The sequence below is a fragment of the Dromiciops gliroides genome, chromosome 4, assembly GCF_019393635.1.
Source record: "Dromiciops gliroides isolate mDroGli1 chromosome 4, mDroGli1.pri, whole genome shotgun sequence".
Taxonomy (NCBI): Eukaryota; Metazoa; Chordata; class Mammalia; order Microbiotheria; family Microbiotheriidae; genus Dromiciops; species Dromiciops gliroides.
In genome coordinates, this window is record NC_057864.1 from 329,962,264 (window position 1) to 329,977,841 (window position 15,578).

General features: G+C 34.5%; 1 protein-coding gene across 3 annotated transcripts in view; it reads left to right on the top strand.

The window, feature by feature from the left end:
- Positions 1–15,578, top strand: part of GRIK2 (glutamate ionotropic receptor kainate type subunit 2) — an 823,240-nt gene that overhangs the window by 479,987 nt on the left and 327,675 nt on the right. For all 3 annotated transcript variants that reach the window (XM_044001196.1, XM_044001197.1, XM_044001198.1), the window contains 2 exons: positions 1,897–2,040; positions 3,665–3,772. In XM_044001196.1, the coding sequence (XP_043857131.1) occupies positions 1,897–2,040; positions 3,665–3,772 (252 nt within the window). The remainder of the gene's footprint in view (positions 1–1,896; positions 2,041–3,664; positions 3,773–15,578) is intronic.

Consider the following 15,578-nt stretch of genomic DNA (forward strand, 5'->3'; position numbering starts at 1 on the left):
AAAATTAAAAAAAAAACTCCTTATTTGGTACCAAGTGTACAGAGAAATAAGGGCATGTGATAAGCACATCTCTTATAATTAATGTAATTTTTTTCAGATTGCTATGTCTACTTGGCATTCTTCAAGTAGAATATTATATGAAAATAGCTATATATGTATCAACATATATGTATGATACTTAAGGAATGTGTGTGTGTGATGACAAGAGCTTTGCACTTGGAAATAGAAAATGTGGATCAGCTACCTCTTTTCTGCTGCTTTCAATTTGGGAGACTTTGGATAAATAATTTCACTTCTTTGTACCTCATTTGCCCCACCTGTATAATTAGGGAGTTGGTCCAGATAATGTCAGATTTCTCAACTATCTCTACTGTTCTGATTAAATCTACTATTTTCATCAAAATTCTGAGCCATATTAGTAAATTTCTGAAATGCTGAAAAATGTAATGAAAAGTAAACTTTGTTTTGCACACCTGCATTTTACGTTGTAAAAACACAGTGGGATGCATGTGTGTGAAACATCTGATCTGTGCTAATTTGCCATTACATTGCATTGTGGTAAATGCAGTAATCTACAGGGTTCTATCTATTTGGAACTCATTTCATGGCTGACTAATTACATAGATGAGAAGGGGAGATAGGTCTGTTTCCTCTAAAGCAAGCTAAGCAGATGGAACAAAGTTCATTCCCACCAGTTGTGTCAAGAAGGTCCTCTTCTCAGATGCTAGGGCTTGCATTTATCTGTCAAAAACAGTGTAAGTGTGCTCTTAATACAGCACTTGAGAACACAGTGAGCTTCTGGTTTGTTTTGACTAGGCAAAACTTTCTGTCATCTACAACACCTAAAGAGGGTATTCATTTGAGTGAATCCAGACATGAGAGGATTAATATTCATTTTAGTTAAGCAACTTAAATAATCTTTTATTCATTTGGAAATTTAAAGGGAAAACTAATGTCCAGAGAATTAAGCAAGTTTCCTGAAAGGGGATTAATAAACTGTACCATGACCTGAAAACACAGCCTATCTCTGGGATTGGATCTTTCTAAAAATCTAAAATGGATAAAGAATAAGGCTTGTGTATTTGTAGGATAATTAGGCAGGCACTTTAAAAATAGAATATGGTATTATATAAGGCAATTGCTTACTTATACTACAAGTATGATATAGCTGAATATATTAACATTTATTTTTTGTGTGTATGTGTATCAGTATCTGCCTGTCTCTCTAGCATCTTTATCATCTAATCTCTCTCTCTCTCTCTCTCTCTCTCTCTCTCTCTCTCTCTCTCTCTCTCTCTCTCTCTCTCTCGGTTTCTATCCTTCCATCCCTGTCTCTTACATATTCTGATTGTGTGACCGATCCTGGGCAAGTGTCTTAACCTCTCAATGATCTAGCCAACTCTCTGATATTGTTAGGTGAAGAAAAGGTGCTGGACTTCATGGGTAGAGGGAATTTTTTCATCAGGGAGTTTCTAATACTAGTGAAATAACATGTCTAGTTCATGTATGTGTATTTGTATATAGGTACACATACATCTCTTTTATCTATTTATATGGCATAGTATTTATATATAAAGCATGTTTTACAAAGTTCATTAGTAGCTCTGAGATAATTTATAATTGAGGAAATCAGTTAAAAAAGAAAAGAAACCCCAATAGACATATATGTGTATCTGTATGTGTCTCTCTGTGTGTATACACAAACACACACACACACACACACACACACACACACACACAGACTCACCTTGGCAACAATGCTTTATTCAATAGAGTGGTTGAGATGGTGACATTGTTTTCTTCCTTGAAGAAAAAGAGTCCCCTGTATCCTTCTCTGCGATCATGATTCATATTTTACACATCAATTTCACTGCACTGATTTCATTCTAATTTCAGACTGATGCAGCTCTAATGTATGATGCTGTCCATGTGGTGTCAGTTGCTGTCCAACAGTTCCCACAAATGACTGTCAGTTCATTACAATGTAATCGGCACAAGCCATGGCGCTTTGGGACCCGCTTTATGAGTCTAATTAAAGAGGTATGTCACTAAAAAAAAAATGTGTAGCTTTGTCTCTTTTGTCCTCAATCTGCATTAATCCAGATAATATGCCTGTGGTGTTTTTGTTTTCTAGCACATGGGGCCTTTTCCTGTATAATTTTCTCTTGTTTTTTCCTCAGAACAATTGGTATTTTCATTTGAAAATGGTTCCAAAGCCAATATTAAAAGAATAATTATTTAATAATGAATACCAAAAAGGCTGGGTAAAGGGTATTGCAACTATATGGAATATTTGGTTAGACAAGCTTCCTCAGATTCTATGATAGGGTAAATAGAACCAAAGAGCTAAAATTTGAAAGCTTTATTGTATGCCTTTTTGTGGTGTTGCTTTTCTTTTCCTTACTTTTTGTATTGAAATTTATGCAGTTATAAATGCATTTTACTTTTTTTCAGGATTTGTTACTAAAATCCATATATTATTTCTTCATATTAATGTGATTCTTTTGGTCTTAAATTGATGTCTGATGTGATACTTTACATTAATGAGTTCCAATAATGGAAATGTCTATATATTATTTCTCAGTAGTTTCCTGGACAAAATATCCAATTATTTTAACAATAAGAACAATTTACACATAACCTATGAATTTTAAAAGGCTATAATTATATCATAGATTTAGAGCAAGAGGACCTCAGGGATCATCTCATTCATTCCCCTTCCCATTTGATACCTAAGAAAACAGAATCTCAGAGAGGTGAAACAACTTGGACATAATTATTTCCCAAATTAATAGAAGAGTTGAGACTCCAACCAAAAGTACTTTATTTCTACTAATTTCCATAATTCCATTTTGAGTAAAATCTATACTTTATTTTTTCCTGGGGAAATCAAGCTTTTTGCCATTCATCAGTCATATTATGGTCTAATCATGTAGAGCAGATAGAATATTCATCCTCCAACCACCTGCATCCCCATTTCAATGCTCTTTCCACTTGCAGATGCCCTACATTTTTGCATAGTTTTCATTCCTATAGTTTTGCAATTTTGAATGTGAAAAAAATATAAAAAGTTGATTATTCCAAAGAAGACATACTTGTCTACTTGTCGCAGAAATCTAAATCTAAATATTCTTGTATGTTAGTTCCTTCACAGTAAACAGATAAAGTAATTTCACTTTAGTGTGAATTAGAAGTAATATTTTTTTCATCTCAATCTGAAGGAGCTGGCCTTACAGTCAAAAAAACTTAGTTTGTAGTCCTCCCCACACATACTGGTGATATGTAACCCTGAGCAAATCACTTAACCATTGAGTGCTCTAGGCCACTCAAAGTTACAAAGGAAACTAATTTTGGTAGAGGGAGTTACCTCACTGAGAATAATAATAATAATAATAATAATAATAATAATAATAATAATAATAACAATAATAAGTCCTTGCCCTATCCCTAGCTTATTTTAATCTTACACATATATTATCAGAAAGATGTCTGGACCATCTCAGAAGAGATTACAAAATATTTTTGTTGTTTTTCCTTTATATCATCCCAAAGGTAAATTATTTAAAGTTAACAAAGTATTACTCTTCCCATCTTGGGAGATATTCATTTGTTCTCCCTTTACCTTCTACTTAATTGTGGACGTTATTTTTTTCTTTCCTCCTAGGCCCACTGGGAAGGCCTCACAGGCAGAATAACTTTCAACAAAACCAATGGCCTAAGGACAGATTTTGATTTAGACGTGATCAGCCTGAAGGAGGAAGGTCTTGAAAAGGTACTTGAGACATTCAACTTACTTGGAATAGGGTATGAAGTTTAAAACAACTCCTCCTTCCTTATGAAAAGAGTTCTAGGCTGTGCCCTTACATCTCACTAAACATGGGGATATATTTTACTTCCATGAATGACGTTCACATTTAATGAATATCTCAACAAAGCAAATTTCCCTTTATAATGACTGACTTAGAGAATTGGCATACAATTAGGGAATGGGGTAAATTGTTCCTTTAGGCAATTTAAATATTTCCGTTTGTGCCACATGTTTATCCTATTACTTTGAGAGGAACACCATGTTGATTAGTTTTAGTATCTCATTACCATTATAATTAAAAAAACATTGGTTTCCTATAGGTATTCATATATGTTCTATATCCATTTAGGATTGCAGAGAATCTGCCACCTTGTATAAGAAAAACTAATCTAGTGAGAAAGCATGTTCTTAACTCTGGGTCATATTGACATGTGAAATAATTAAAACAGTTAATTTTAATACATGTATATTTCATCTACAGCTATATCAGACTGCCTACAAAATATTTCATTGGAGAACTGAGCCTTTTTTCTTGATTTAACTCCACTGTCTCAGAAGGTGGCTAACTGTAGGAAGGGATTGGGAATGATAACAGAACATTTGTTTAGCTTAAAATTATTTGAATTTAATTTTGCTTATATTTATAAAGGGCCCAGCATGGTGTTTTTGTAAGAAATACTTTGGAAATCATAGATAAAATAAATATTTAGGTGGACAGATGAAAAGAAGTTCTGATTGAGATAAATATTTTGGAGCTAGTTGGATATTTTATGAGAGGTAGTATGGTCAATAGAAAGAACTTGCCTTATAGTCAAGGAGAGGTAGATTAAAATCTTGTCTCTGATATATGCTACCTTTGTGACCATGGGCATGCCACTTAAATTCTCAGTGCCTCAAAACAGGCAGCTCCTTAAGACTACAAATTTTGTATAAATCATGTATCTGCATTGGTGTCACATGTTTGTTGCATCAGTGGAGAGAATTTCTTCCCTTGCTCACTGGAAGTTCCAAGTACTGATGAAATCACAGGTCAGGGTTCTTAAAAGCAAAGGTGAGGAGTTGTCTTATAACTCATTTGTAAACTAAGAGTTAGAAATACCTATTCTAGAACATGGTGAAATATAGATTTAGGAACTGTATTGAATGATTTTTACATAATACTTTCAGATCCATTTTTCTTGTGTCATTGCTGAACTACTTGTAATTCCTGTGAGTTCATGGATAGAGACTCTTCCAAGGTTTTTTATTCTTTGGGCTTAAGGCAGAAATCATTACATTAAGACAATTTGTATTTATATGAATTGCACTAAGCTCTGCAGCGTGACATACTTTTATACCTATTATGTAGAATGCTTAGTGTGTTGAGGGGAAGAAAGAGGTACTGTGTGGAATCTCCTAGGGATTTTTACCCCAAATCTTAGAAATAAATTTAAAATCCTTATCAATATTATTGTATACATAGCCTGCTTCCTAACATGAATCAGAGATTTGTATGACTTTTTTTTTTTTTTCAGTGAGGCAATTGGGGTTAAGTGACTTGCCCAGGGTCACACAGCTAGTAAGTGTGTGCTAAGTGTCTGAGGCCAGATTTGAACTCAGGTACTCCTGACTCCAGGGCCGGTGCTCTATCCACTGTGCCACCTAGCTGCCCCATTTGTATGACTTTTGATCCTGAAAGTAGATGTCAGTTGGTACTAGATTATAGCTGTACAAGAAGGGATGGAAAAAGAGGCAATTTGGGATGCATATTGGAGCCTATGATTAGAGTAAGCTATGAATGAGGAGTTCCAGATAAAGCAAGGCTTAAAGAACCCTTTAAGGCAATAGATCAGAAGAAAAGAAGATAGTGTTAAAAATAGATAAAGAGGGGCAGCTAGTTGGCACAGTGGATAAAGTACCAGCCCTGGATTCAGGAGGACCTGAGTTCAAATCTGGCCTCAAACACTTGACACTTACTAGCTTGTGACCTTGGGCAAGTCACTTAACCCTCATTGCCCTGCAAAAAACAAAAACAAAAATAGATAAAGAACACAGAATGGGAGGTTGGACAGGAGACAAAATACTACAAGCAAGCAGGGGGCCCTTTGGCAGACCCAGAGAGTTTTCAGATTCTCCCCTGAGTCATTAGTGACTTGTCGTATAGGCAGTGCATTTCTGAAGTGGGGGTTTACAACTCCAAGTTCAGGACTATTCCTAGAAATTTAGGACCCTGGACTGATCACATTATATTCCAAAAATATTCATCTCTAAAGTTTTCAAGCAGGAAAAATCCTATTAAAAACGTGAAAGAATCAAAATAACAAAAGGAGAGATTGAAAAAATATTTGTGGGAGGGGAAAGAGCAAATCCATTTACTTTGTTTTGGTCTTGATGAAGAGTACTTTAAAACTTGTTTGTTTATTTCACAAAAAGTCCTACTTGAGTATCTTATAGTACTGTGAAGGTGATACAGAATTCTTGGAGACTATAGTTAAAATTGGTCCAGTGACCAATAGGTTGACAGGCTAGTAAAGGGAATGAATCACACCAATCTCCACATTTTTTTTACTTTAAACAAAATGAAAGGACAGGGAAGATGGCTCACAGGTTCTCCTTTGAAAAGCAAATAAGTGGGTTGTTGTCCATGGTTTTTATTATGCATTCAAGGGCAACAAGAAACATAATTGGATGGGATATTTTGTTATCCTGTATTACAGTGCTCATAATAGTTAGTTGCAAAAGGACCATTATGAATATAATTGTTCTCTATGTACCAAAATCTGTAGTAGAAGATGAAAAAGTAGATAAATTCCAGAAGAACTTATCAAGTTAAGTAAATGTACAGTTAAATATTTGATAATTTCAATTTTAGGTAGGGTTAAGTGAGGATGGCATAAAATATGTTGAAAATAAGTAAAAATAAAGAATGAGAGAGACCAAAGATTTATATATTACAGAGAAGGCTTTCACCTACATATCATTCATATTTTCTTTTGAAATGAATTGGAATATTCTTCACATAACAAATATGTGACATCACAAAACGAAGTAAATTCTATATGAATAGATAGCAAACAAATTACTGATGTTGGAATCATTCCTAAACCATATGTCTATATATGGACAAACCATCAGATTTTTAGAATAAAGATCAAAATTGGTGTAAAGCTAAAAGACAGGACATAGATGAGAAAAAGATGCAGTGTGACTAAATCAGGTTGAATCTGATATATGTCAACAATTTATTAGTAACTAAAATCAAATATATACGGGACATAGAAGCCACAATAAATTTAATAATTTCATACAATTTAGTAAAACTAAGTGAATTATAATAGTGAGGACAACGCAAGAGGCTAAAAAGCTTCTTAAAAACATTTCTTATTTATAAACACACGTGGTAGCCCAGGAAAACACTGGTTTAGAATATGAAATTACATGGGGGAAATAGGTGGTAGTTCTTAGGTATTCCTCTTTAAAGAATTACACCTCTCCTACCCAATCCAATTAGAATAAAATGGTCTTTTATTTGAGCTCTATACAAAGTAAACAAGAGAGAAGTCAAAGTCTTCTCCTCAAGGGGAGGAGATGGCTTAGAGACATGTCTCTCTGTAGCATCTTATTCCTCAACCAGAAGAAAGGCAAAAGCTTTTATAGAGAATAGATGGAGTGACCACCTGACAAGGGAACGTTCCTTTGGGGTGGGAGAGACTTGAATGAGGGGTGGTGGCCTTGACTTTTGGAGTTATTTTAGTCCTGGGTGGGTAGCCCTTATCTCCCTTTCTTTTTAGGTGTGTCCATCCTTTAGTTTAGCTTCTCAAAGAGAAAGTTTTCTGAGTTACCTCCATATCAGACTCATTTGTCATATTTTACAGAGAGGGAGATTACATTACAAAACAAAGCAGAACAATAAACCAGTTCAAATAATATTTTATGAGAGATAGAAAATAGTACAGTCATCCTGAAGGCATGAAGGATTAAATGGAAAGAAAACAATAAACAGAAAGTTTTTGAAAGTTTTAAAAAATTATAACTTTTCATAATCAAGGAAAATAGAACATATGAACTTAGACTCTAACATCAAAGTCTGCTATATACTTTATAGAGGAGGTGGAAATGTCATTGAGGAAAACAAAGAAAGAAAAAGCAATTGGATTAGACCAAGGGTATTAGAAAAGATACTTCCCAGAGGTGACACAGTTGGGAGGGTATTGAAGGATTGATTCAAAATGTATTGGAAGGATGGAGGAGACAACAAAGGCATTAAAGATTTTTAGGGATGATTAATAATAAAAGGAAAAGATGACTGAGAGAACTTTATCAATTTTCAATAAATGTGCCTTTTGTCCCATTTAATTAAATTTTATGAAAATATACATTCAGCAAGGGCATCCTTGATGAGTTATTAGAGAAGTCAGGTCAGTCAATAAACATTTATGAAATGCCTATTATATGCCTGGTACTATACTAAATGCCTGGGATACAAAAAAGGGCAAAATATATCCTTGCCATCAAGAAGTTTAAAATTTCATGGAGGAGGCAAGAAGTAAACAGATATATATACACAAGATATATACAGGACAAATAGGAAATAATTAACAGACTGAAGGCACTAGAATTAAGAGGGGTTGGTAAAAGCTTCCTAATTAGAACTTTAAGAAGGCCAGGGAAGACACAAGGGAGAAACAAGTAAGAACATTCCAGATATAGGTGACAGCTAGAGAAAATGTCTTTCTACCATATCACACACACACACACACACACACACACACATACACACACACACACACACACACACACACATGTAGTTAAGTGACTTGACCATGGTCACACAGCTAGTAAGTGTCAAGTGTCTGAGGCTGGATTTGAACTCAGGTCCTCTTGAATCCAGGGCCAGTGCTTTATGCCCTGAGTCACCTAGGTTACCCCCCAACCCCATCACATATTTTAAAAGTTTTTTAGAGAATTATTACTACTGCATCAACATCAACTTTACCCATTTTATATGGCCCTTGCTTCAGTTTTATTCTGATGTTTACACTGAAAATTGGAAGAGATGAGTATTTCAAGTGATGCTCAAGATTAAGAGACTACATTAAAATATTTATTTGAACAACAAATAGGATAACTTGGGAGTATTAACCTTTACATGATTTTAAACCTCTAAAAATTTAAATTTTTCTATATTAAAATTTGGAATTTTTATTTATATTTGAAGCCATGTAAACAAGTCTTTACTTTTTGAATATTTAGTTATCTTTCTGGTGGTCAATGAAATTATGCTTCTTTGAATCACAAAAAAAAAATAGATTCTACTATGAATAGTCACTTGCAAAGAAGGTGTTTGTATCACTTCAGGCAGAAACTTGTGCAACAAATCAATAATTTTCTTGCCCCAAATTCAAATCAATCTTTAAGTAAGTCTTTTGTTCAACACTCCAAAGCAAAAGATGATTAAGATAAACTGACTTTTATTTAAGAGTTTTAATATGGAGAAAATATTTTGAGAACTTATTTACCTTAGGTTCTTTAGAAAAACAAAACAAAAAACATTCTAGGGTTAGAATTGTGTTGTAAAATCGCCTCAATAATTTTAGTGACTCTATGACTTATCACAGCTATAGAAACATACACTATTGACTTTTCTCTTGTCTATAAGAACTTTCTCTATGTAAAAGGGGAATTAAAAGCATCATTGACATTAGCAATTATGGAAATAGTAATATCCTACCCATATTATTTCTGGAATTATTTATGAATAACCAATCCAATCTACTTATTATTTTTTTTCTTGAGCTTTGAATGAATAGTATTTAACTTACTATACTTATTACACACAGCAACACTGACCACTGAAACTCCCTTCAATGATGACTTTCACTTACTTCTGTGTATCAAAGAAATGCTAGATGCTGGTCATTGATTTTCAATCTTAGACAAGCCTTACTTGGTTTGTTTGTTTGTTTGTTTGTTTTTTTGATGAGGCAATTGGGATTAAGTGACTTGCCCAGGGTCACACAGCTAGTAAGTGTAAAGTGTCTGAGGCTGGATTTGAACTCAGTTACTCCTAAATCCAGGGCTGGTGGTCTATCCACTCTGCCACCTAGCTGCCCCTCCTTATTTGTTTTAAAAAACAATGAAGTGGGTACTGAGATCAACTCTTTCCTTTTGGCATCACAAAAATATTATGAAATTAATTGGTGCTGGCTCACTTTTATATACCACACAATCTTCCTTGTCTGAGGACTACTATGTTGTTAAAAGTTGCGTTTTAATATTCAATATAATTGGAGAGAAATGAAGTAGTCTGGTCAATGCCTACTGCATTTTCTTTTGGCCTCCAGGGAATTTATTTTCCAGTCTTCAGTGACTATGCACCATGAAACCTTTGCAGTTCCTAAGGCTGTTTTAGAATGGTCACATTTGTGCTAAACACAAATTGAATGCAGTGGATTTGATTTCAAGGTTAATCTTCTACTTAACTTCCTTTCTTGAAGAAATAGCCTTTAATAGAATGTTATCAGACTGCAATTTTTGTAACTATAGGCCTTCATCTTTTGAAGTTTCTCAATGGTAAAGATAGACTGTTTACGTGAGGACAGATAATGAGACCAAATAGATGCTTCTATCTAGGTTAATTATCAAATATTGAATAACAACTCTTTCAGTAAAGATTGAGAGCATATTAACATTTTCCATGTATATAAAAATGACTGTGTTTACTCTACCTATAATAATTGCAGTCCTGGATTCTACTTCCAGTATTAGCATTAAGTAGCTCTGTGACGTTGGGCTTTGGACAAGATTTATAACACCTTCTCACCTTAGTTTTCTTAGCTCTAAAATTGAACTATGGCTCTTTGTCAATTCAATAATTCTATGTACTTTATAGATTAAAATGTTTTCAATGTTGCTCAAAATTCTATGTATTTCATAGATTAGAATGCTTCAATGTTACTGAAAATGTACTTATATCCTAGAACTACCTAATTGGTAAATATATTCAATGAAATATAAATTCAGAATGAGCTGACATCTACAAATAAAGCAGTCAATCAAACAACAAAAATGTATTAAGCTCTAACCATATGCTTCAGAGCACTGGGTATTCAAAGAAGAAGCAAAATCAATTCTTGCCCTGGAAGAGCTTATGTTCTCATAGGGGTGACAACATAGGTATGTATAATGAACAAATAATATACAATAACTGTGTACAAGGTCAACTTCCTTCCAATCTTTTCAATTTCTCATTCCAATTCTGAAGGCAATTACCACTATCCATAGACATGTAGAAGGGAAATTTGACTTATTTTACTTATTAACAGAAGAACTGTGCCAATTTTAGCTCAATATAGGCAACAACTGCTTAATAGTAAGGGATGTCTAAAAGTGGAATAAGCTGCCTCCAGAGATACCAAATTCCTTATTACTAATGGTTTTTAAATAAGGTCTGGATACTGTTTGTTGAGAGATTTCATGGTTATTGTAGGGATTGGATTAGACAACCTTTGCATTTCTTTCCAACTCCAAGTGTTTGATTCTACTCTGAGGATTGCAACAGTTTTAATAGACAAAAGATGCATACTTCAAGCAAAACTTCCATTTTATATTCTGTATAGTCATAGGCAACTCTCTATAGGAAATGATCACAATGATTGCATTATGCCTGTGATTGATTCTCCTCATTGTGTTGGGGCTGTTTTTGACAAAAACATGTACGTTATAGTTGCTTTCATTTTCTTCACATGTGCATTTTTGTTAGTGAATGCCACTGATACTTCCCATTCAAGGCAGATCCATTTGTCTGACATTCAGTCAAAACAATGTATAATCAGAGCAGCCTTTTTATTTTTTATTTTTTGCTTTGTTTTAGGTTTTTCTGTGGCAGAAAGCTGAATTTTGCCCCCTGTGGATGTTTTGTTAGTTAATGTCAACATGAGGTGCCAAGTAGATTTTTGATGGTTTCTATTGTGCCAAATATTAGAACATTTGTTTGGAATAGTTTCTTAAATTTAAATAGGTTTTTATTCCTTTTGATATAAAATTCTTAAGACTATCTCAGATTTTATGTATTTTGTTCATAGTTGGAACTTTTATAATAAAACTAGTTAAAAAGGTTGCTTCTCTAAATTTTAAGTAGGATTGGAAAAACACCATTTTATTCTACTTTTATCAAAAATAATGGGAGGCACTGTGTTTTACGGGAAAGAACACTGGCTCTGGAATCAGGGGTTGTTGTTTTTGTCAGTCATTTCATTTGTGTCCAAATCTTCATGACACTATTTGGGGTTTTCTTGGAAAAGATACTGTAGGGGTTTGCCATTTCCTTCTCCAGTTTATTGTACAGAATAGGAACTGAGGAAAACTGGGTTAATGGGTTGAAATTCTGGTCCTGATTCTATTACCTTTGCGACCTTGGGCAAGTCAACATAACCTCAATAGGTCTCTTCTTTCTTATCTGTAAAATGAGGAGTTTATACTAAATGGCTACCACTGTCATCTCCATCTCTAGATTTATAGTCCTATAATATTGGAATTTATTTATAAATTTAAATGTGCACAAGATTAAAAAAAGGAAAGATGGGTCAAAATATTGAATCTAAAAGGTGAAGGGGTGGGGATAGAAATTATGAAGCAGTAATGGTGGTATGGTTTGCAAAAGAAAGGAAATTAATAGAATGGAGGTTATCATTCACAAAAGATATTTACTGAACTATAAACTAAATACTGATAGTTAAAAGCATTAGGGAAAAACAAACAAACAAGCCAAAAAAAAAAAGGCAGCTAGGTAGTACAGTGGATAAAGCACAGGCCCTGGATTTAGGAGGACCTGCATTCAAATCTGGCCTCAGACACTTGACACTAGCTATGTGACCCTGGGCAAATCACTTAACCCTAATTGCCCTGCAAAACCAACCAACCAAACAAACAAACAAATAAAAGCATTAGGGGGAAAACTGTCTTCCTATGCAGAAAAAGGTAAAGGAATTGACACCATTTTTATCCATGCAAATAACTTTATGATGAATTTAAATGGAGATAGATCAGTCACAAAATGTGGAAACTGGCATAGATTACCAAGAGGAAAAAACAAATAAATGTCAAAGGCATAGCAAATTACTTAGAAAAAGGTAAATAATGGAAATGAGATACAAATTGAACAAGAGTGACAATAAGAAAACAGTCTTTAAAGACAACAGGAACAGAAGAATCAAGCCAAATATTGATAATTTATTGGATGGAAAAAGCTGCTTACCCAAAGAAGTCCTAAACTTTCCATATTTAATTTCAGGAGAGATTCTCTCAGCATTTGACATGCAGAGGTTAATTTAATGGAGGTTTGAAAACAGAAACTTTTGGGAAAATATCTCATAATACAATCATGCAAATTATCAAAATTCACTCTATGATTGTGATTTTAAAAGGAAAAAAAGCCACATATGTGTTCCTGCAAAGAAGATAGATTCTTTCGGTTTCTATTTGACTTAATTGATATAAGGTTACAAGTGGTAGCCTAGCAAACTCAATAGAAAACATGAGACTAAAAAGAAAAGGAGATGAAGATGGGGAATTTTTGAGGGAATTGGTGTGTATGGATCATTGGCCCATTAGAAAAAGAATGAGAAAGAGATATGTTCTACATTCAGAGGTGTAAAACTCATGTTTTAAATGTGGCTTGAAAACTCCCAAGTGTAGTGGAATCAGATTAAAATGTAATTTAGAAAAAATTTAAAATTAATAAAAATATGTAACCCGGGAGATTTTTTTTAAACCAAGGAATATTTGCTTCAAAATACAATAAAAATATACAAATTTATTCCTACCTGCTCCTGAGAGGCATTATCCCCTTACTTCCTCCTCTGCACTACCTCAGTCTCTGGGAAGAGGAATGAGATTTGGTTCATAGTTTAGCTTGTTTCCCATATAGTTCCCATTCATGCCAAGTCCAAAACCCAACCTGGGGCTCTAGCCCCAGGCACCCTTGCTTCTCAGGTCTTCCATGCTAAATAATACCAAACAGAAATAAATACCACCACACACTATTCTCAGAAGTAGAGTGAAAGGTAGGTAAGCAGGGGAAGGCAAATCTCTCTCATTGGTACACTTCATAGCATCCATGTTGGATGCAGCAAATAGGAATAAAAAATAAAAGAGTAGTACACAGGTATGGCTAAAAAGCATTATGGGCTCAGTCTTGACAGTCTTTTTTTTTTTTTGTGGTGAGGCAATGAGGGTTAAGTGAGTTGCCCAGGGTCACACAGATAGTAAGTGTCAAGTGTCTGAGGCCAGATTTGAACTCAGGTCCTCCTGAATCCAGGGCCAGTGCTTTGTCCACTGCACCACCTAGCTGCCCCCCTGTCTTGCCAGTTTTAAAGAGGGGAATGACCAATCAAAGGAGGCTACCCCCATCCACATGGTACTACAGGACATAGAGGTCTCCATGTTAGACAAACTGGGCATACTCAAAAGCCCTTAAAGGCTCTCTCCATGTTAGAATTGAGCATACCCAGACCAGCATCAGGTTATAAGTAAAATACAAAATTATTGTTCAGTCATATCTGACTCTTCATGACCCCATGGACCGTACTACCCATGGGCTTTTCTTGGCAAAGATACTGGAGTGGCTTGCCATTTCTTTTCCAGTAGATTAAGGCAAACACAAGTTAATTGATTTGTCCAAGGTCACAGAGCTAGTAAATCTTTGAGGCTAGATTTGAATTCAGCTATACCTGACTCCAGACCCAGCTCTAGCCACTGAGTCACCTATCTTTCTCCAAAATATAAACTAGATAATATTCATTTGTTGTTTTCTAAGTCAATATGCAGCCTATGAAGAGTCGTTTCCATTTGAGTTTGACAACACTGGATTACAAGATTACACACAAACACACATTACAATCCTGCAGCCTAGCTTGGTATTGCTTCAAGACAGCAAGATGTATATATTAACATATGTATCCTACAGAATGACAGGTGGAACTGAATTTAGCCTTAACCCACTGCAATTAGAGAAGGAAGAGCTGGGCTATGTTTACTGCTCTATTCACCACAAGAGAAAGCAAAAGTTTGAATGCATCCACCCATTTCCATTATTTCCTGTCTTTCATGTATAAGAGAGCCCAGCAAACATTACTTCTCCTCTTGCTAGCATTTCTAAGGACTGCCTCCTATAGACAAAATCCATAGTCTATTGTCTAGTCTCTACACATACCTAAAGGTAATCTGGTAGAAAGATATCATCTCTTTTGTAAGGAACATGCTAATTTAGAATTGAGAGACCCCATCCCTGATTAAAATAAAAAGGCACCTCCTCTATCCCCATGACCTAATCATTGCTCCTTTCCCAACCTCTATAGTTGGACATACAGCTTGGTCTAGTGGATGAAGGGTTGACATCATAGTCAGTAAAACCTGGTTCAAGTCTTATCTCTGACACTGACTCACTGTGTCTGTTGGCCTATGCATATCATACCCCAGCAAATCTCAAAGACTATAAATTACAGAGAAGTTGTTGATCTATATTGGTAGAGAGTACTTCCTTACTAGGCATTCCCCATTCCAATGAAATCACAAGTCCAGATAAAAATTAATATATGATATACATCACATTAAATATATAATTTTATTGTAAAAATAATATTATATATGATATGATATAAATATATTATATAAAGACCACATTATCTAAATGTTATAGAATATATTTGGATATATACACATGTACTATGTGTGTGTATGTATCAGAAGCTAAAGATGGAAAGGGAAGTTATACAGGGTCTTGAAAAACTAG